At 60.1% G+C, this 22,427-nt stretch overlaps 1 protein-coding gene and 1 pseudogene across 1 annotated transcript; one reads left to right on the top strand and one right to left on the bottom strand.

The window, feature by feature from the left end:
- Positions 1-1,473: 1,473 nt before the first annotated feature.
- LOC135328896 (lanosterol synthase-like) lies at positions 1,474-13,145 on the bottom strand (annotated as a pseudogene).
- On the top strand, positions 12,731-22,411 carry LOC135328932 (inositol 1,4,5-trisphosphate receptor-interacting protein-like 1). The gene is made up of 4 exons (XM_064515511.1): positions 12,731-13,141; positions 13,201-14,047; positions 22,038-22,056; positions 22,333-22,411. Exons 1-4 carry the CDS (start codon positions 12,731-12,733, stop codon positions 22,409-22,411), a joined length of 1,356 nt encoding a protein of 451 aa, XP_064371581.1.
- The last annotated feature ends 16 nt before the right edge of the window (positions 22,412-22,427 follow it).

The raw sequence follows: 22,427 nt of genomic DNA, 5'->3' as shown, positions 1-22,427 counted from the left end.
AGCTGCACGAACAGCAAAAGCTGCAAACTAACTCCACCTGCATGGAAACAAAAAAAGTATGAAGAAAGTTTTACTTAAATATCAAACTTCTGGATCTCGCCAGTGACTTTTTTGGTCTTTGTCTCTCTTGTCTATCTTGATATCATCGTGTATGTGATATCCAGGGGATAAGAAAGTGCTATTAAATCCTTCTTTAAGAGCAGAGTAGAAACTAAGTCCAAATCCCCATGGGTATTTAGGGACCCAAATGACCTCTGAAACCTTTGAGAATAAGGCACTTCTGTGTCTTGAGCTCTGCCCAAGGAAAGCAGGTGAGGCTGCCCAGGTAGATCTGCTCAAAAGCCAGATTTGACATCATGTCTCCTGGCATGCCTCACCTCACCCCCCCTTACTGCCTCCCACTCAGAAACAGGACAAAACCGAAGTTCAGGCTGAAACCCCGAACTAACAGGTTTGGTTTAGCTTTAAAGAGAAGCCATTTGCTGCCTAGTATCTCTGCTTTATCTGCTCTAATGACACTCATTAGCTTTTAGCCCAGGACTCTGCCTCTGCATAACAAAGGAAACATTTTCCTACCCCAAAGCTGAAGGAAAGTTCCTGGAATTCCAAGGCAGGAAGGAAAATAAACGCCATTCAATAGTTTAGGGTCCTGCCTTGCAACTTTTACAATCGTAATTTTGTCCCGTGAAAGACCAAGATGTTCTCAAGCCAAAGACCTAGGTGGAAACCAAGCTGCCACCTCCTCTCAGGATGCACAACCCCCTAACACTTGAATCCGTTCAGCTGCAGCTGGATGAAAGCTTGTGAAACACCACTCCCTGCTTGTGATCTCATGCAAAGATGAGAACAAGATCATCCGTACAGGGCATAAATGCAGCGAGAGAGCTCTGGTATCCAACATCACAGATCTTTGCCCCTTTACTAACTAAAGGGTTGGTAAGGAAAACAGGATCACAGCGATAAAACAGCATCTTCTTTGCAGCACTCCTAGGGACATCATGGTGCTGTGAGCATTAGGTAACTGCATACCGTCGGGGGGGTGGGGGTGGGGGGCGGGGAAATCAAACCCTTGCAATATATTGAAAGGACACTGGTTTTACCAAGTTCTTTTACAATGACTTAAAAATACCTTCCTGTTTCTGATGGAGACCACTGAGGTGCTTTAAATGCACAGTATTATCACAGAGAGGTTTAAAGGAGCCCAGAATTTGAAAAGGCAAAGGAGGCTGTCAAAACAGCCCAAATTGAGTTTGCTTGAATAAGCTTTTCAGTTTAACAAGGACAAGAGGATGGAGCAGATTTTTAGGAAGCCCGGGGACCACACCAAACAGCAAGGGATATACAGAAGAGCATAGGAGGCTGGAAAAAACAGACCGGTGACCCAAACCAGGCTACAGGCTGTTCCTGGACGAGCTCCCCGCTGCCTGGGATGTGCATGGGGGCAGGCCAAGAGAAGACCAGCAAACAGCTACATACCACATGCAACACCATTAGTAATTTATTAATCAGCCACTCAGCACGACTTCCAGCTCTGATGACAAAAAGGAAATGCCCCCAGCACACAGCTGCCCAGGGGCATCCCTCCCCTCCCCGTGACGGAGGGTGCCAGAAGGCACAAAACAGCCTCCAGCGCAACTCATCCATGCTAGAAAACTAGCGTGCCTGGCTGGAGACCAGGGGACCGGGCTGTGCCTCTAACACTGACCACCTCAGTGCTTTCTGCCTTGTTTTTTGTGTCTGGTTTTTCAAAGTGGGAACGATGCTGGCAACCTCACCCGTGAGGCTCTGGGAAGCCAGGTGCCACTGGCTGGGGGGCAGAAGAGCAGAAAAACAGGTGAAGCACTCCTCTTTCCTAACCAGCGGAGAGGGGACAGATGCTCTTCCCCTCCCAGTGACGGCTCCAGAGCAGAGAGCACTTTGAAGGCAGTTGTTGGTGCTCACACAGCGGAGGCTGGTTCAGCAGGGCATGTAGAGCACCCCATCACAATGCTGGGCACAGGGAAAGCCCAAAATCCCAGGCTCTTGCTGCAGACAGCCAACCTGAGAGAGCCGGGACAGCACAAGGGGAAGATAAAAACAGCTTTGCTCTACCAAGGATGAGAGATCAAGTCTGTCTAGATGTCTAATACAATATAGCTGGGCAGCTTTCTCTTCTCAGGTCACCAGTTTGATCCGAAAAGTCACCCTGCTGCATGTCCTGTGGGGGAGGATATACCCAGACAGAGGCTTTTAAAAAGCTGATTCTTAGAAAAGGGTCAACAGAAAGCAAACGGGGACCCAGTGGCACCATGCTGGCACTCTCCTCCCTGGGAGATGCAGTGGTCCAGGGCTGTGGTAAGACCAGCGTTGAGATCTTGCTTGAACTAGTCCTGTGCCCCCACGTGGCAGGCGATAGCAGAGACGATTTGGAGGCCACAGTGTCTGCAGTGGCCCAGGCTCAGGCAGACAAGGCCTCCTCTGGGGCTTTCCCTGCCCCAGAGGAGGGTCTGGGCTGCAGCTGCCCAGCGAGAGGGCTGTTGGGATGCAGCCGGGAGAAACGCCCCAATGTCCAGATGGGGAAGACGTTGCAGTAGGAGGTGTAGCTGATGGCGCACAACTTGTTGAACACTCCAGCAATGTTCTCCTGAGAGAGAAAAACAGCAAGGCGGTGTGGGTGAGAGGGGACCCACTGCATCCCTCTCATCCACGCTCCTCAGTGTAGCATCGCCCTCTCTGGAAGCACTTCCCTCTACCCCACGTGAGCCTTGGGCTGCCGCCTCAGTACCACAAGCAGCCGGTTGTGCACAGCTGCACAGTGCCCAGGACAGCTGCAACACCAGAGGAACCCCTTGGAGAGACGAGAATGGATCTACATACCTGAGGCCAGTCCCCGTTGGGCAGCTGTTTATCGATCAACACTTTGATGCCCCTTTCCAGCACACTAATATCAGGGTACCTGCAAAGCACAGAGATGTAAACACTCCCAAATCTGGACCATCCATGTACCCCCATCCACGCGCTTAGGGAACTCAGCCATCTCCAGGATCCCCATGCTTGTCCCCGGCATGCCGAGTGCTTTGGGAAGACCCCTTATGACCTTGGCACACCAGACATAAAGAATATGGCAAAACTGTCCCAGGCCAGGGGCTTGCGGTTGTGACCCAGACTCCTGCTTTGCACGGGCTCCCCTTCCCCCAGGCATCAAGAGCCCCACCAGCCCGTGGACCACAGCTCCGGCCAGTCCCTCACCGCAGCAGGCTTGTGACCGACAGCATCTTTCAGGAAATGTCATACGGCACACGGCCGGGCCCAGGGCCCGTGCCAGCTCTTCCCTATAACTTGGCCTGCGTTTCCTATCTCACTATGTGCTCAGGGCCACACGGTGTCTGAAGAGGCGAGGGCTGCTCCTACCTGACAGCCATGAGTCCCAGCAGGGCCCAGCACGTATTGTGGATCTGCGACGCGGCACTCTGCACGTACACGCGCTGCTCGCACGACTCAAAGTCTTCTCCCCAGCCACCATCTGCCATCTGCTTGGAGAGCAGGAACTGGCAGGCCCGGGCCACTTCTCTGCACGCAGCCCTGCAAAGATGGGGCAGAGAATCAGATGGGGCTGGGGGCCGAGGAGAGTTTGCACCCACGTGCCCCAGTCAGCTGGGAGCCAGGCTCTACCATGCCCATAGTGTGGGGCTGCCCAAGAGTTTCAGGCTCTGGCAGCAAGTGCCCTGGTCATATCACAGGCATAAGATTTGGGAGGAGGAGCTCTTGGGCCAGCCAGGGGATCAGCTCAGCCCCACCACGTGGTCCTGCCCCTGCCCAAGAGAGAGGGGCACGGGAAGCATACTGCCCCTCACTCACCCATCGCGGTACGTGTGCTGCATACAGGCAAATGCCTCCAGGCCAAACCAGGTGCCGTAGGTGAAACAAACCCCCCAGCTCCTAGGAGGGAAGGGAGAGCAGTAGTGTCAGGTTTGCACAGCCCAAGGGAGATGCAGGCTGCAACGCTGCTGGGGTCAGAGCAAGTGCAGAGCTGGGCAGAGGCACCGTCCCTGCAGCCGGTGTTTGCTAGGGCACAACCACATCCAGCCCCACCAGGACTGCTCCCAGCTTGCTCAGGAGGCAGCAGCCACTCAGGAACCAGAGGAGCTGGAGCCACCCCAGCCCTCAAGGATTGCCCAGGCCTCGTGCAGCGTGCGAGGTGCCTGCTCCATCTGGGCTGGAGGGAAAGGACAGGAGAGCAAAGCACACAGCAGCTGAAGAGGGGAAGAACCGGCCCCTGCTTGCCTTTCCCACACATCCTGCCAGCCACGAGCACTTGCCACCACGGTCCCTCTCATACTGGGGCTGCCGGGGAAAAGCCAGGCCCCAGGAGCACTGCTTACCCTTCCCACGACCCGTCGGCTCGCTGCGTCCTCCGACAGAAGTTCAGATCCTTCTGCAGAGTCTCTCTGGTCGGGAGAAAGATGCCTCACGCACCACTTGGATGCTTTTCTGCCACGAGCTGGCACACAACAGGAAACCCAGTCAGCAAATGGTGGCAAGATGGAGGCAACCGCTAAGTGAAGAGACAGGCAGCTTCTTCACCAGTTCCCCCTGCCTCATGCCATGAAGACAAATGGCCTGCGGCCCGCTCCTTGAGCCAGGCTAGGCCCCAGCCTCTTACAGGGAGCTCTGGTTTGGAGACGTCAGCAGCATCCCAGCCTTGAAGGTGCCAAGGGCAGCTCCATGCCAACACAGAGGGCCCTGACAAGGCTCAGCAGGGCCCGTCTCAACTGAGGCCATGGCAGGCAGCATGGGTCACTGCAGCCTGTTTTCCCCCTGCCCCACTCTCCTCTCAGCGTCTCACCTCATCTCTGGGGCCCTGTGCTCAGGGAAGACCTCGTGGAAGTGTCTGAGCGCCTGCATGACGGCCGACGTGCACTCCACGTAGGTGTAGTCGATCATGATGTCACCTGCCGGGGGCAGGAGGACAGCAATGCAACAGCCCCTGGGCCGGGCAGCTCTCCCCGCAGCACGCTGCCGACCCCTTCCCTGGCCCCAGCGCACGCTCATCCCGCAGAGGGACCTGGGGCCAAGCCAGGCACCCGCTGGGCACGGCAGGGCCAGCCCCTTTGCAGCGGGCGGGACAACCTGCCCCACACAGCTCCCCTTACCAAACACCTCCGAGGGGTTCAGCAGCTCCAGTAAGCGACCTCCTCGCTTGGTTTCATAGGTGCCAAAGCCTCCATCGGAGTTTCTCATGCTCAGCAACTGCCCGGACAAGCAGAGAGTGGGGACCCAACTGGCCCACAGGCAGCGCCACCCCAGTCCACCCCCGAGCCAGGTGTGAGGACAGAGTCAAGCCCACAGGGCTGGCAAATAACTCACATCCCAACCCACAGCCACAGGCACACCCAAGCTGGACCATCACTCCAGAGACTTGTATCACAGTAAATATGGTGTCAGCATCGCTATTAGCAGGCCACAGGCCTTAGGCCTGGTATTGCATAAGCCGGTAGAACAACTCATCAGGCCTTGCCTTCTCCTGTTTTAGCTCGGTTTAGCTGGCTGCATTTCCCACAGCCCCAGTTGTTGCAGCACTTACCACATTCACGGTGTCAAAGAGGCACTCAGAGGGGACGGGCTTGGTTAGGAAGGGGCACTTCTCCTGCAGCAGCATCACCGACTTCAGTCCCTCCGCCGTGCAGTCAGCCACGATCCAGCCGCAGTCCCGGGTGCTGAAGGGGAAGCCACCCTGGGGAAGGGTCAGGAGGGCTCAGCAGCTTCCCCCAGACTTGCTCTCCCCTTGCACAGAGGAAGTCGCTGCCCCTCAGTCCCATCCCCTCTGGCCAAATTGCTGCCCCAAGCACCCATCCCACAGCAGCTAGCTCCAGCTCTGCTACCTTGTTCATATGGCAATAATATTTCTGGTAGTCGGCTGGGTTCTCCGGCATCTGCAGAGAACAAGAGCAACAGTGAGGGCAGGCAGAAGATCTCTTCAGAGGAAAACAGAGGTATTAAATAGGGCGGTAAGAAGACTCAGAGTCTGCGCAGCCAGCACAACAGAGACACCGCCAACCGGCTCTGCTCGCCTGGCTGAACCTGAGGAACTCATGGGCGTTTTGGAGGCAGGACGTGAATTCCGGGACCTTCTGGGATTCTGCCTGGAAATGGAGGTACACAGTCAGCACGGAGCTGCGGCCGACACGCACATCCCTCGGTTAGAAGAGGATGTGCTGGGATCTTGCTGACCTGCTGGTCTAGGTGCAATCAACTCCTGCCCTTCCTATAGCCCTTCCCATAGGTTTGCATTTATACTTCACTCAGATCCATCTGACTGTTTCCACTAGCAGCTTCTGCAGCTGGAGCTGGACCAGCCCTTGTTGCTGGGGCTGGAGAGAGGCATTTGCCTGGCCAGGGCCCACATGGCCGGGGAGTAACAGGTCAACAGCTCTGAGCAGCAGTGTGTCCACCCAGCCCTGGTGTGCAATGTGATGCCAGGATCCACACAGCAGAGCTCTGAGGGGATGTGCAGTAGGAGCCAGCAGTATTTGGGGATGGCCCAGGAGAGGCCACTCGCCTGAGGAAGCACACAGCCCTGAAGGGAGCATTACCTCCAGAAAGGCTTGAACGGCAAAGGCAGTATCCCAGAGCTGGGATCCATTTGTCCCCTGGAAGAGAGAGAGCAGGCAGGGAGAGGCAGCTGCCTGTGGCAGGAGGGCAGCCTGCCCCGGCTCTCTGGGGCAGCACCTCCCTCCTGCATTGCCCCCGCGAGCTCCCTCCACCTTGCGTCTCAGCTTCGGGGTGTGCAGCACCACAGCTGATGCGCAGGCGCAGAGGGGACAGACACAGCAGCACAGGGATGGCAAGGGGACAGGAAAGGAGACAGCCAGCACGGCCTGTGCCAGGCACAGCCAGGACAGGACAGGCAGCCAGGGATGAGGAGCAGAGGGAGGCAACAGCCAGGAGAGAAGCACGGCAGTGTCCACATGCAGCATCTGAGCAGAGGGGCAGGGGCAGCTGGGGTGGGGGTGGGGGGTCTCTCTGCCATCCTGAGGGATGGACACCCCACCCCCCGCCATCACTCCCAGCCACTGGCCTCATCCACCCTGGGATCCACATCTGGGATGAGGTGCGAAGGGAACTAGCCCCAAAGGAAACGTCTCCTCCACTGGGCACCCACCCTGCAGGCTGCTTCAACACCTCTGCCAGCCACCCCCTGGGGAGCACGGCCAAACCCAGGGGTCCCTGGGGCACCCGGGAGCTCAGAGAGAGCTGTGCTCCCACGCTGTGCAATCTCACAGCCTTTCCCGTGGGGAAGCTCTGTAAGGGCAGTGGCTCCTGCTAATCAGACTTCTCACACAAGCTACAGTTTACCCCGGTGAATTTGGCCAGGTTCGTTTCTAGCCCCGTGAGAAACTGCCACAGGCTCCAGAGGCCGTCTGATACTGTCAGGTCACACAGTCTCTGTTACTCTGTTTCAATACAGCTCTAGCCTTACAAGATGTATTTCTTAAACAGTAAGACTTGAAAGTCAGAATTACTCCTTGATCCATGGGCTGCAGAATGGGTGTTGTCTTAGCAGGCAGGAAAACAACACTAATCTCACTGTACATCTCCACGAGAGCTTTGGGGTGAATGAAAAAGTTTGCAATACTGCGAGAATTACCAAAATGTGACACAGAAACACAAAGTGAGTACGTGCTGGGAAAAACGGCACCGATAGACTTCTTTGTTGCCATAAACCTTCAATTTGGAAAGACTGCAATATCTGCGATGTGCAATAAAGTGAAGCGCACTAAAATGAGGTATGCCTATACAGGTTTCATTCCTCTCAGGCTGTGTCCTGCTCAGGCTCCTGCACACCCCGAGTACCAGTACGTACAGTGCGCAGCGGCTTGCTGACAGTAGGCACCAGCAGCTCTGGCAGCTGCTGTTTCTGGTCCACAAAGTCCTGCCCGGGGGCTGGGGACCCACTCGGATTTCAGTGCTGAGGGCTGCAGGCTGGGGAGAGCAGGCAGCAGGGACCTTCCCCAGCCAAAAAGCCAAGACCCTGCAGCGTGACTTTGTAGGCGGGAACGCGCCTGGCTCCCCTCTCCTCTCCCGGAGTAGCCTCCTCCCAAAGCACATGGACAGCAGTGCTTGCAGTGACCTCTCTCATCTCTGGGCACCCCTGGAGCCCTGCTGCAGCTGGGGTTGTGCGACAGGCAGAGAAAAGCCTCTGGGCCTCTTCTCCACCTTCTAGTGTCTCTTCTTGCCTGATGCCTGGTGCCTGCTCTCCTGCAGGCGCAGGTGCCCAGGTACCTTCTCATCAAGGCAGGGTTTGCCTCCAGCCAGCAGAGCACCTCGTAGCTATTGCAGCTGCACCCGTCCCAGCAGCCTGTCCCCAGGGGAGCTGAGCGTGTTTGGCCCATCTCCTGGGAAGGACAGGCCAGAGACCTCAGGGGGCTGAGTCCTGCGTGGCTGCGCTTGGCCTCTTCTCCAGAAACTCAGGCTTCGCTGCACTGCTCCAGGCTGTGCTAAGAAAACCTCCAGCAGGAGCTGTGCCTTCTCCTCCTGGCAGATTTAAGCCCCATGGCTCTGCATGTCTCCATTTCCCCCTCCAAGGCTGAGACCAGCCCCTGCCGCCCGGGGGCACGACGAGGCCTGGCAAGAGGCAGAGCACCTTTTCGGGCCTGCCAAGGTGTCCTTGGCCATGGCGGGTTTTACTCCTCCTTCCAAGCCTCCTTGCCCCAAGGCCTGTGCGGTGCTCTGCTCCCAGCGCCCTGGCACCATCCGGCCTGCCTCCCCTCCACTAGTGCACTGTCTCAGGTGTCCCCCGGCTTTGTCCCCCCGACAAAGCCAGCAGGCAAGCAAGAGCCTGCCGAGCAGGCCCCAGGGCGGGGCTGCGCAGAGAAAGCCCCTGCAGGGGCCCCAGGGTGAGGTGCAGTTGGGGAAACCAGCCAATGTGCTTTCCAGAGCAGTGGCCACCTTCACAAGCTGCTCACACTGACAAGCCGCACGGAGCAGCACTCTGTGCCCTCAACATCGGACTCTGTGCTGCAACCTGGTCGCTTTGGCCGCAGCTCTTGCCCACGTCGTTCCACGGACGGGCTTCAGGCGCTTGCAGGCTGCTGCACTATTTGAGGCATTGCTTCGCACACTTGCCTGAGCAGTGCCCACGCTTCCCTCCAGTTCCACCCCCGGGGCACCGCTCCGGCCAGCTCTGGGCCTTGGCACCAGCGGCAGATGACCCCATCCTCCCCGAGCAGCTCACCCACACCCCGCGCCCTCTCTGCTGGCGACCGCTTCCCCCCACGCAGAAGGGGCCTCCACAGCTTCACCACTTTCTCCGAGGCAATCAAAGGCTGTTCTGGGAGGTCCCCCTGCCACCAGCCTTCCAAACATTCAGCCCATTCTACCTCTTCCATAGTCACGGAAGTCATAGTTAAGGTGGGGAGGAGATGTTTTGGGTGTAGCTGAAGCTTCATAGTGTGCATGTAGTTGGAGCAGAGACCAAGGAACGCTGGCCGTGCAGAAGCACATGCATCCGCGTGAGGAGCAGACGGCTCAGCTGCAGCAGGAGTCTGGGGACATGATGCAAGAGCCGAGCGGGCTTGCCAGGAAAGCTGTGGTCTTCACTGCGTGGGACAGGTGGCAGTTTGGGGCCTTTGCTGGAGCCCTAGTGCTGCTCTTTGGGTCCGCTGGCTGGCCAGGAAGCAGGACCATGACATGGATTCTGGCTATGAGCACACCACCTCCCACAGTGACAAGGAGCGGGAACATGCTGACGCTCCAGTTCCAGTCATGGGCCTGAACGTGGTCTAGCAGCACGAGAACATGTGCCAGAGACACTTTCCGCAGACTGCAGAGGGCAATTCTCTGAGCACTTCCCTATGAGGGTGGGGATCTCCTGCTCTTTCCACCAAGCAGGACACAAAGGCCATGGAGTTTTACTAATACCCGGCCAGCTCCTTGGCACTTTCCTTTTAACTGGATACATGATCACAGCTCACGTGCACATGGAGTCTTTTGCGAGGCCCATAAAGGAGGAGCTCCCATTTCCACCAGGGGCTACTTTCTGCACCTCCCAGGACCATCCAGTCCGGCACTGGTCGTCTTGAGCTAATGCCCCAACCACGCCACATGCAGGGGCCCCCTCTTCAGTTCCCATGCTGGCAAGGTGCATTTCGTGGCCTACCATCTGTTGGAGCCCACTTGACCACCAGAACCATTTCCGTACCAAACTCATTCGCCTTTCTTTCTCATCACTCTCCAAAGAGTATGTGCTACGAGGGCATACGGCTCCTGCCAGATGTGCTCCTATGTGCACGTAGGCAAGCACACACGTTGCATGTGCAGAAACTACAGTCCTATACCAGGCATCTGTTGCTGAGCATGGTCACTCTTAATAAGAGAAGGTTCAGAAATGCATGCTACAGGGTTCAGAAATGCATGCTACAGGCATCCTCTCTGAGAGAAATGGGGTTTCTCTTGCCTGGAAAGAGGAGACTTCTTTCACCCAGAACCCCTTCCCTTTTTCTTTTACTTTATATTCCCTTTTCTCCTTCTCCTTCCCATTTCCCTTTTCCTTTTCCTCCCTTTCCCTTTCCCTTTCCTTTCCATCCCATCCCTCTTTTACCTTTCCCTTCCCCTCCCTGCTCTGCCCTCCCCTTCCCTGCCTCTGGAACCTAGACACAAACTTTGGCCTTGAATGGGCCTTAGCAGTGGTTACACTGGTGCACAGACTTGCCCCATCAGCTTTTCCTCTCTTTCTGATCCTTCTGGTCACTAGAGCACCTTCCTCCCCGCCTAGAGGCTCGTCCTTCTCCACATGCAGTTCCCTGGTGCCAGGGAGACGGCTCGTGTGCACAGACCTACTGCGCCTCCTTGTGCGCTGCACCCCCCAAAGCCGTCCTGCATGCGTCTCGCAGCGAGCTCACAAAATCACTCTTTGTAGGGGGAAAACCCGTAGGTGGCCACGTTGGTTGGAGCAGCAAGTCTCTCTGGCCAGGGTCACTGCAGGGCGCTTGCTGCTGCCTAGAGAGCTCTAGTGCAATGAGCGGGAAGCGACCAACGAGCCCTAGCCCACGCCTGAACTGGATACGGCCTCTGACAAGGAGAGGAGGGAGGGCAGGAGGCAGGCAGAGGGGAGCCTCCTGCTCTCTCTGTCCTCTGCCCACAAGCACCCACAGCGAGATGCCGGGGCCTGGGGAGTGCTGGGAGCGTGGACCCGTGAGTGTGCACAGGAGGCGGCCCCAGCGCTTCCCCAAGCAAGCTCCCTTCAGGCACGGATCAGGCCGACAGATGCACCCTGGCAGCCACAGAGCAGCTGCCCCACGGGCAACGGCGTGCCAGAACCGTGGGCCCCAGCGTGGCCTCTCCAGTCCCCGTGCCTGCACTTGCAGGGGGCAAGTTTGCAGCAAGAGACAGGAGCCACAGGCGATTTGCTGCTCTAACTGGGGATGCTCTTGTCATTACGCTTCATTGTCAGGACTCGCAGGGCTAAGTCCTGCCTCAGCAGAAGAAACCCAAGGGAAGAAGAGGGAAGGAGGAGGTTTGCCAGGCTCAAAAGGAACAAAGTCCTCATGGGAAGGGGGGTGGTGGGGCAGGACTTGCTCTCTTCTGGCCCTTCCCAAAGGCCCCAAGTTGTTTGATGCCTGCAAGGCGGAGCTCGTCCTCCTGGCTCAGAAAATACTGACTCTGTCTTTGTAAGTGGAGGACCTCCTTCCACAGGGCCCCTTTTTCTTTCTTAGAAGGGCTGAGGGCTGTTTGGGTGCTTCTGCCCACCTGGTGAGGGGGGCCCACGGGCATGCTGTGTGGCTGCTGCCTGGGCTCGTAGGTGGTGGGTGCCAGGGCCTCGGCTCTGGCTGCCCAGAACAGGTGTGTGTCACTACGCCAGGGTGGGCATGGCGGCCAGGGCTGGCCCTGGAAAGGGGCTGTGCCCCCGTGACAGCACAGAGGACAAGTCACAAAGGCAGGGGGCTGTCACCAGGGCACCCACAGGCATTGGCCCCGCAGCACTGCTGGGTTCACAGCAGTATGGCCTGGGCCAGCCCGGGCTGCGGCAGCCTCTGCAGGGTGAGTGCAGCAGTGGGGCAACACTGGACGGGACGAGGGCCGGGGCACCAATGCCAGCTCCCTCCCGGAGGTTTCCAGCGCTGCAGCAAGGGCTGAGCCATGCAGAGCAGCGCGTTGGGTCAGGGATGTTGGCACCCTGAGCGCTGGAGGCAGAGGTGCCTGGGGCTCCCAGTGAGCCCGGGTGCCCAGAGACGTGTTGGGGATGCGCCGGGCACTCGCAGCTCTGCGGGCCGCTGCTCCCTTGGCGGGGGGGCGGGGGGGCACGGGCCTCAGGACTCCCCATTCTGGTGGCACTTGCTCTTTCTGCACCCCTGCCCCTGGGGCAAAGCCTGGCCAGGGTGCTGGGCCTCAGGGGAGGGTTGGCAGGATGGGCCGGCCCCACAGTGTCGGCGTCTAGGCCCTGCGTCCCCTTGGAGCCTGCAGGCACCAGGGCCCAAGCGCTTTCCCTGGCGTGGCCCGGGGTCCCTGCTCAGGCAGCGCTCACAAATCCCAGCCTTGCTGCCTCCAAGCTCCCTCGCCCCCTCTCCCATCTTGCCCCTTTGTGCCTGCAGCTCCCGCCACCAATCCGCAAGCTCTCTCCCAGCTGGCCTGGCTCACCTGCTTCTCTCCCACCTCCTCTAGGTAGGCTATGGCTGGGGGTCTTGCGCTCCTCCTCGCCATGCTGGGCATTGTCCTGCAGCCGCTGAAGGTCAGTGACCACATGGATGTGGCCATGGAGCAGTGGATGCAGCAGCGCAAGGAGCAGGAGGTGGAGCTGATGACTCGGCTGCAGCAGGAGTTTGCGGAGATGATGCAGGAGCCGCAGAGCGGACTTTTCAGGAGAGATGTGGTCTTCGCCACCTGGGACCTGTGGCAGTTTGGGGCCTTTGCTGCAGGCCTTGTGCTGCTCTTTGGGCTCTTCTGGATGGCCACGGAGCAGGACTTTGATGAGTGTGACAGCAGCAGTGGCCTGAGCTCCTCCAGCAGCGAAGAGGAGGGGGAAGGCGAGGAGCAGGAGGCTGTGGGTGCTGTGCACTGGCTCTCTCCTGAACAGCAGCTGGACTGCCCAGGCAGGAGGGCCCTAGAGACCTTCTACCAGCAGCACCTCTGGGGGCCAGTGCAGGACGTGGCCCACACATGCAAGGTGGTGGAGGAGCTGGCGGGCAACCTCCTCCACCACCCGGGCACTCCTTCCGCCTGAAGCTGGGCACCGGCGGGGAGCTGCCGGCGAGGCATGGCCGCGTCCATGCGAAGCTGGAGTGCATGTGCGAGAGGGAGCAGCTGCTGGGGGACGTGCTGTGCTTCCAGCACCACTCCCAGATCCGAGTGCGCAGGTATCAGCGCCCCGGGCTCCTACACACCCTGCGCACTGGCTTCTACCTGGATGTGGAGAAAACCGCCCGCTGGTTCCAGCTCTGTGTAAGAAATGCCTGGGACATGATTGCTGCGGAACAAAACTGCCAGCTGACAGTGCTGCCTTCCTCCCATTCCTGCAAGCTCCAGCTCACATGCGACTCTGGGAGAACCATGCACACTGAGATAATGCTGGGGGTGCAGCAAGACAACTCAGGGCTCTTCATGGGCAGCCAGGAGGCAGAGGCCGGCCTCAGCAGCAGCACAACTTGGCTGGAGAGCTGTGCCCTGCAAGAGCTGCTGTTCTTCAGATTCATGGCCAGGCAGGCCCCCCAGGGCAGCTGCCACCTAACGTGTCTGCAGCTCCTCACCTACCTCCTGGAGGACTCGGTGCTTTCCTCTGTCCACCTGAAAACAGTCGCCATGCACCTCCTGACACTGCTTCCCCCATCAGCGTGGTGCCCGGAGCATCTCCTGGAGCGGCTGAGGGATGTCCTGCGCTACCTGCACCACTGCCTGGAGGAGAAACAGCTTCACCACTTCCTCCTAGGCAACGAGAGGGTGCCCAGGGAGGTCCCCCTGCCAGCGGCCTTCCAAACGGCCAGCCCGCTCAACCTCTTCCAGCACCTGGCGCAGCAGCCCGACGCCCACGCCCAGGCGCTGCGCGAGTTCACCGAGCTGCAGGATCGGCTCAGGAGCCTGTTAGACTGACGCCAAAAGACGGCTCTGCAAATGGAGCAAAAGCACACTTTGCAGATCCTCACCCGATCCCACTGAAGACGCCGTTGACAGGAGGCGTGCGACAGAGGCGCCTGTGATCACCTGCGCAGAGACTGCCCATCCTTTTGGAGAGATTCAGTTCCCCACGGGAGCACTGCCCTATGCACACACCCCAATAAAGTTGCCTCTTCTCACAAGCCCTCTGTCTGTGGCTGCCTCCGCCTGGGCAACGCTGTGTGGGCAACGCGGGCCCCATCCCGCCACATGCACATCCCAGGGATACACACCCACGATTGCCTCGTGTCTGGGAGATGACCAGAAATCACAAACACTAGCACACGCCAGACTGCCCTATTTCCCCCAATCCCAGGAAGCTAGCTGACAGTAGCAAGGGTGCCTGCCGCACAGATGACATTTGGGAGGTGCATCAGATGTACGGCTGTCACGCTGAACAGGCACAAAATAGGGCACCTGCGCCAGGTTCGCACGGCCAGCAAGGTTAAAGCTTTGGCGATGGCCTGCACTCAAAGCAGGCACGCACGCCGTGCATGCCACGTCTCTGGGAAGTGCTGGCTGGCCTCATTGCAGCCGTGCGACACAACAGGTGCACGGATATGTGTATTTGGGACACCTGCGGCAGAAATACAGCCCTTGTGTGCTGCGGAAGACTCACAAGCTGTTTCATAACTATCACCTCAAAAGAGCTGCACGTGCCCGAGTGCTGGAGAAAGCTGGGCTGGTGTCCCGCACGCACTCAGTGCCTTGGCTTGCTCAGCGAGCTAGCAGGAGTCGTACCACAGCTGCCCTACGTCCATCAGCTAGGGTCTGTGGGGTTTAGGGGCTCTCGGGGGGGGGGGGGGGGGCTGTGCTCTTACGACACCTGTTCTTGCCTCTTCCTGTAGCAGGCCCGGCAGGGCCCAGTTTGTGCTAGCCGTCGTTCCCAGCACAGGCCCTTGGCTGGCAATAAGCAACACCACCCCAGCCACTCCCAAAGGCACAGCAAGACGCCATTGCTAGCCACCAGCACAAGTGCAGGGGGCAGCAACAGGCACAATCAGTCACTGCCCATCTGCCAAAGCTGCCCCGGCCCTGCTTACACTGCCAATGTGCTTTCCAGAGCAGTGGCCACCTTCACAAGCTGCTCACATTGACAAGCCGCACGGAGCAGCACCACGGCTGGGGCCAAGGAGAGGGCAGGCCGGAGCGCTGACGCCTGTGCCCATGCCCAGTTGCTCCAGCTCCGCGGCAAGAACATCCCACCCGACTGAGGCCCAGCTGCGGCAGCTGCAAAGGCCGAGGCTCCCGGGCAGCAATGAGGCCACACAGAGAGCAAGGACCAGGGAGACAGCCAGGGTTCAGCATCGACCAGGCATTTGTCCTCAGGGGGAACCAGGCAGAGCGCTGCCTCTCACCCTCAACCAAGCTCACCCAGGGGCATGGGGCGGCCACAGGCACCTGCCGCTAGTGGATGGCAATGTCATCAGCCCCACGTCACTCTCACCCAAGGCTGGATGTCACCAGCCCTGTCCCCCAGCAGGCAGGGAAGGTGCAGGCTGTGCTAGGGAGGGCCCTGAGCCACATTTTTAACCCTGCTGCTCCCACTGCTGTGCCCACTGGGGGGTCAGTCTCCCCAGCAGGACGGTGGGCCTCAGCCCCACCTGCTTTGCTCAATGCTCAAAAGGCCTTTGCAAGAAGGAGCTAGGCCTGGCAGGGGGCATTGCCCAGATGCACTCAGCAGCCCTGGCATTTGCGGCAGCACCGCAGGGGACTTTGCTGCTTTAGCGACAGAACGGGGAGCAGGGCCCCAGCCCAGCTGGTCCCAAAAGGGGGCCCCAGCCGGCAGCTCGACGGGAGGCCAAGGGGCAAAACACCAGCTATCCCACAGCAGCAAGGACCTAGGAGAACAAAAGGCATGTTTTACTGCAGAACCCCCAGCAACACAACCTCCAGGCACCGCTCTGCTACCAGCACTGCGGCTCACACCCGTTTGCCCAGAGACCACAGGGCACTCGCAGAAACACTCCTCCTGCCACGTGAGAGCTCTAGGGCAGGATACAGACCCCAGCTCTCACCAGCACCTTCAGCAAACGGGGGACAGCTTGCCCACAGACTCGCGGGCATGCACAGCACAAGAGCAGTCCTGAGGGCTAACCCACCCTGCCTTTCGCTGGGCTCCTGCTTCTTCCAGCCTGGCAGCCTTTCCCACGGGCACAGCGCGCTCCAGCCGCTGCCTCTGCAGCGCCAGCAGCCTGTGCCCATAGCTCAGACCCCAAAACAGCCCCCCACCCACCACCTCACTCACAGGGGCCTTGCAGATACCCCCACGATTCCTGTGCCTCCAGCATGCAGCAAGCACAAGCACCCCTCCTCTTAGGCTGCACGCGCCACAAGCACCCCTCCGGGAACAGGGTGCTCAGACCCCAACGCCAGGGCAGGCTTGAGCTTTGCTCACTCCTCTCTTCGGGGCACTCACCCGACATCTCCTCCCACACCTGCCTCCTCCCTTGCTCCCCATCCTGGGCACGCCTGTGCTCCTCACCGGGGGCTTCTGGCACTTCAGCGCAACGAAACCGCATCACCTGGGCTGTGCTGAAACAAAGCCCAACAGGAGAAAAGGAGGGCAAGAGAGAGCAAGAGCAACACAACTCCCTCTCCAGCACCCCAAGCGCCAGGCCGGGCTCCTCCCCTGCAAACTCCAACCTAACAGGCGCAGCCTGGGACCTGCCTCGCTGCTTTAGAGGCGCCACGGACCCCAGCACCTCCCCAAAATGACCTGCCTGGCAGCAGTCAGAAGGCAGCAGCAGGCTAGATGCTCTCACATCCAGCATCACCCCAACAGCGCTAACACACACGGCTACCGCCACGCACCAACCGCAGCGTCACCCTCCCCACGCAAGGCCCAGGGTCACGGCAGGCGGTTGGGCAGCCCCCGCATGGCCACGACCCCTGCCAGGGGCACCCCAGAGCTCACAAGGCCACCGGAGGCACCGAGGGGCCAGACGTGCCGCCTCCCTCCTGCTCACCCGCCTGGCCCCGAGGCCACCCAGCCAACGCCATCACAGAGCCCCATGCTGCAGGGGCGGCTGCCTCGCAGCACGGCAGCGTCGGGCCACTGCTCCCACCCGGCTGCTCCCGAGCTGCCGCCTCGCCTCGCCTCGCCTCGCCTCGCCTCGCCGCTCCCGCTCCCGCTCCCACCCGCCGCTCCGGGCTCCGCGCTGCCCCCGCCGGCAGGCGCCTCCTGCCCCGCCCCCGCCGCCCCAGCACCGGCCCCGCGCTGCCCCCGCCCCCGCCCCCGCGCCCGCGCCTGCGCCTGCGCCGCACGCGGCCCGGCGGCCCCGCCCACCACGTGCCCGCGCGCCGCGGCGGCTCCCCCCATTGGCTGCGGCGCTGGACCGCGAGGGGCGGGGCGCGGCCGTTGGGGCGGGCTGCAACCGGCTGGGCCCGGTCCCGGGGGGTCTGGCCGCTGCGGCTCGGGGCCCGCTGCAGCCGCGCTGTTCAAACGCCGCCGTTTGTGCTGGAGTCGGCGGCTGCGCGGCACCGTTTGCCTCCTTCAGCTCCCCAGTGTGGTGGCTTCAGCTTTCCCTCCAGGGCAGGGACAGAAAATGCAGCTGCGCTGGCCTCTGTGCGCTTCCGAAGAGAACTGCTGGCTGTAGCAGGGGGCTGAGCAGCCTCCCTGCAGCCATGCCAGCCCCTGGGCTCTGCTGCTTGGCAGCGCGCCCACTCCAGAAGGCCGAGAAACCAGCCGCACCTCTCGTTGTGCCACGGCGCGAGGAGCAGCCCCAGCCCTGGGGGCTGGGCTCAGCGATGGCACTGCCCGGGCACAGGAGCGACAGCCTTCTCCCAGGGCAGCTCGTCTCCAGCAGAGCACCCAAGTCAGCGACTGCCCAGAGGTGCAGCAGCTGCTGCCTCCAGCCCTCAGCTGCCATCCTCCCACTGCCCCACTGCTGGCTCCAGCCCCAGGCTTGAAGCCTTCACACGCCTTTTCTCTCCCTCTTCTCTCGCTTTCTTCTTTCTTTTTCTTTGGTGGGCCGGGGAAGAAGACATACAAGCCCTGGGAAGAGAAATCCGTTTCTCCCCTCCACAGCCCCAGGCCCTGCACCTACGGAGCTGATGTAGTTGGACACTGGCAGCCCTCCTCTTCCTCCAGTTCTCTTTGGGGGAGTTTGGGGAACAAGTGCCCTTGCTGGGGCAGTGCCTGGTTCAAGAGGTATGGTGGGCGCTGCCTCACAAGTGCAGCCATAGAGGCCTGGCCATGACTGCCACCTCGGTGTCTGGGGCAGGAGAGATGTCAAGGGGATCGCATGGCCTGCTGGTGGCATCATGAGCTCCCCAGGGCCATGGGGGCTGGGGCTGTGCATACAGTTTGTGCCAGCCCTGCAGCGTCAGCCCCGACACCTGGTTTCCCTCTCCTTTTGCCTGAGGATCTGTACACTGGAGATGGCTGTGGCACGTGCCAACTCTGGGCAAAGCCTGCAAAGTCTGAGAGACAGGAATTGGGAGGGAGAAAACATTCCTGCAGGTGGGCTGGGAAAGGTCATTAGCACCTGGAGGAGAGACTTCATTGTTAAAGAATAGCGCACTGAAACTGTCTAGAGGTAGCCGCTTAGCGCAACTTGTATGGAACTTGCTTGGCATGGGTGGCTGAATTTGCTGGGGCCTTGGGCCGCACTTAGATAAAATAATGAACTTTTCCTTAGTCCAGTAAGAAGAGGGCCTCAGAGCTGGTTCAAGCTGGGAGGGTGGGGAGGTTGCAGGCAGTCCGCGTTCCTGCGTCTCACACTGGGAAAGGGAGGGTGTCTGCAGGAATGCGTCTCGCACTCCGAGGGGGAGGGTGTCAAGGCTTTGGAGTGGGACCGGTGCAGGGCGTTGGGACCTTGGGGGACGGGGCCTTGGCTCGCTGCTGGGGCAGTGTTGATTGTTGTGGTTTGGAATCGCCTCCTCCTCAGGACCTTAAGGCACAACAGTAAGACCCAACAAAAACAGAGGTACAACCGTCATCAGAGACCGCAAAAAAACAAAAATAAGGAGAAAGACAGCTTGCCTCAGAATGACGATGAGAGCCAATGAGGAGCAGGAGACCCCAGACCAAAAAATTACTATTGGTCTAACTACCACGTGAGGGGTGGGAAATGTAAGTTGAAAAAACTATAATTGCCCAGGATTTGAGGCACCCACCTCGAGCTGTAATTACTGCACGTGCGTCATTAAAATTTAATTATTTAATTTGTTTTGATTTGGCTGTGAAATTTTCTGCGGGAACCTAGGGTCGGGCCCCGTTATGGTGGCCGACAAGCCTAATTTCCATAACATTCATCCAGTTTGCTGGCAGAGCACTTCATAGCTATTGCAGCTGCACCTGCCCAGGCAGGCTGTCCCCAGGGCACCTGAGGGTGTTTGGCCCATGTGCTGGCAATGACAGGGTGGGGTCTTCCCCACTTCTTCCCCACCAGCCCAGCTGATAGGCTGCTGCCCTCGCTCACCCTTGCAGATGTCCTCCAGCTTCTCCTCGCCCTAGTGCTTCATGTGCTGCCTGATGAGCCCTAGGCACACACACAGCCCCTCACAGATCTTGCTCCCCAGCCCACCCCAAGCAGCCCAGCTCCCCCCAGGCCCTGCCCACCTTACCAGGCGCCCTCCAAAGTGCCATGTTACCCAGCATCCCCTGCCCAGCCACACACTGCTGGTACAGGTTCAGCAAGCTGCCTCCTCCTCACCGTGCCTGCTGTGTCGCACAACAGGATGAGGCCTCTGAGCACCGGCCCTCACATCACCCAGCAGTCACTCCGCAGATACCTCACAAGATACCCGCTGCCCATCCTGCCCTCATCGCTGGGCCAGTGCCCCCTCCACCAGGCCTGCTGGCGGTCCCCTCTCCCCTCATCTCCAGCGACTCCGCCAGTTCCCATTTGCAGAGCAAAAGCTCCTCCCGTAACAAGGCATTGGAGCTGGCTGCTGCGCAGAGGGTGCAGACGCAGGCCAGAAACCACAGCTTCTCGGCCCCTTCCTCATACCAGCAGCAGGGGGACAAAGAGAGCGCGTGAGAGGGCCAGGGGCAGGGCCAGCAGGACCAGAGCACTGCAGGGCCTGCAGCGACAGTGGGGCGCCTGCACGGGAGCAGCCCTCCACAGCCAGCAGCCCTCCAGGGGCTTCTGAGCGTGGCGCAGCCCGAGGGACCCCGAGGGACCCACCGGCAGAGGCGGGCACAGCCCCGAGGGAAATGGCGACACTCACCTCCCCTCGGCATATGAAGAAGGCGCCCACATACTGCAGGGCTTCCGCCTCCTCTCTGGAGAGCAGGCAGAGCTACAGGGCTGGCAGCGAGAGGAGAGGAGCCAGCCGAGCCCTCTGCCCCACCGCACGCCTGCGGCCACGCACACAGGCAGCCCTGGGCTGGGCACCTGCACCGGGACACGGACACCGCGGCTCCCTGGGCTCGCCAGGCCACTTGGTGGCAACGTTTGCGGCTGTAGCAGATTAACTTGGCTGCCTGTTTGGGGGCTTTGTAGAGAGGAGAGGCAGGCCAGGAGAGCAGCTGCTTCTGGCAGCTCTTTGCAAATGACATCCTTCCCCTGGCCACAGATGGCTTTTGCATTGGGCCGGGAGATGGGGGAAGAGAGCAGCGTCCAGGGATGAGGGCTGCGGCACCCCAGCTTTGTCGTAGCTTTCAGTTTCTTGCCGGAAGGGAGATCCCAGCAGACTATGCTGTGCTTTGCAATGAGGGGAGCTACTGGGCATCTTGGTGCACGGGAGGCCAACGTCACCGTAACTCTTTAGGGCCCCCTCTCGTTGCCTCGTGTTGTGGCTGTGAGTCTGTACAGCTGCTTGCGCTGAAACTTCAGCTCGCTTCGAAGGCATAATGCTAAACCTCCTGCAGCAATAACTGGCTTGTTGCCAGTAAATAGTCACCAGGGCTAGATAAGGCGTTTGCTTTTGGACCACGTTTCTGGCGTTTTTGCTTCTGAGTGCGGCATTCAAGCAGTTACGTGCTGTGGCTGGACAAATATCAAGGGCTGCAGGCTGCCGTGAATCAGCCTTGTGACACAAACTGTGCTTTGCCCCAGTCAGTTTGGCCAGGTTTGGTTTTGGCCCTGTGAGAAACTGCCGGCTGCCCCAGACACTGTCAGGTGTGACCCCGAGTCTGATCTGGTGCTGTCAGGTCTCACAGTCTCCACGCCGACGTTTCCCTGCGGGCTTTACTCTTCCCAGAGCAGCTCTTACTGCTCAGCCACCTGCGCCCCCCGAGTGGCAGTGCTCACAGGGGGGCAGCCGCTTGCTGATGGCGGACACCAGCCACTCTGGCTGCTGCTGCTTCTGGCCCCCCAAGTGGTGCTCAGGGGCTCCCGGGGGCTGCGGCCCTGCTCGGAGTTCAGGGCCCAGGGCCACGGGCTGGGGAGAGCAGGCAGCGGGGACCTTCTGCAGCCAAAGAGCCAAGAGCCCGCAGCGTGACTTTGCAGGCGGGAAGGCACATGGCCCCCCCTGCTCTCCCAGCGCAGCCGCCTCGCAAAGCACATGGACGGCAGTGCTCGCAGTGGCCCCTGCCATCTCTGGATGGCTGGAGCCTCTAATACGTGTGCTGAGCTCTGGGCCCTGCTGCGCTGGTGCCTGCATGGGCAAATCCTGCGGGGCCTACCAGAGCATCCCAGCAGCCTGCTAACTCCTGGGCTCAGCCACACCAGGGGAAGCCAGCGCCAGCTCCGGGCCAGCTCCGGGCCCTTCCTCATGCAGAAGAGGTCATGGCTTTGCAGGGCAGAACCCTGTCAAGACTGCTGCCATTCCTGACCCTGCTGTCAGGGGAAACGGGGTGCTTCTCTGACTGCTGGGAAGGGGGGTATGTTGTGGCTGCCCTAGACTGCTGGAGAGCGTGTGTGCCCTCCCCCTCCCAGGGTGACCCCGATTCCTTCAGGACCGGAGTTTTCTACCCATTCCTTTGCCCAAAGAAAAGACACTGAGCCGTGGTGAAGAGACAGGGCTGCTTCTTTGGGGAAAGCCCAGCAGAGGGGGGACTGGCAGCACAAGCCTGGGACGGGCTGGGCCTGAGGGCCGGAGCTGTCCTGCGGGCAGGGAGAGAGGCCAGGAACCCCCCGACTTCCCCGCACACTCAGGTGGCCGCTGCGGGCAGAGCAGCCTGGCATCAGGAGGCAGCCGAGCTCCAGCAGCAGACACAGTCACCGCGCAGAGGACAGTGCCACCGCTCCCACGCTCTCCTCAGGCGGTAGCACAGGCCTTCTGTGGTGCCTGGGGAGGGAGTCATCTTCCCTGGAGCTCTCAGGAGCAGGATGGTTTGCGTCGCCAGGCAACAGACGGACGGGCTGCTGTCCTCCTGCAAACCTTGCAGGGCTGAGAGAGAAAGGAGCAGA

This window comes from Dromaius novaehollandiae, chromosome 7, assembly GCF_036370855.1.
Source record: "Dromaius novaehollandiae isolate bDroNov1 chromosome 7, bDroNov1.hap1, whole genome shotgun sequence".
NCBI lineage: Eukaryota > Metazoa > Chordata > Aves > Casuariiformes > Dromaiidae > Dromaius > Dromaius novaehollandiae.
The sequence above is the reverse complement of the archived record's forward strand: the minus strand, read 5'-3'. Positions and strand labels throughout refer to the sequence as shown.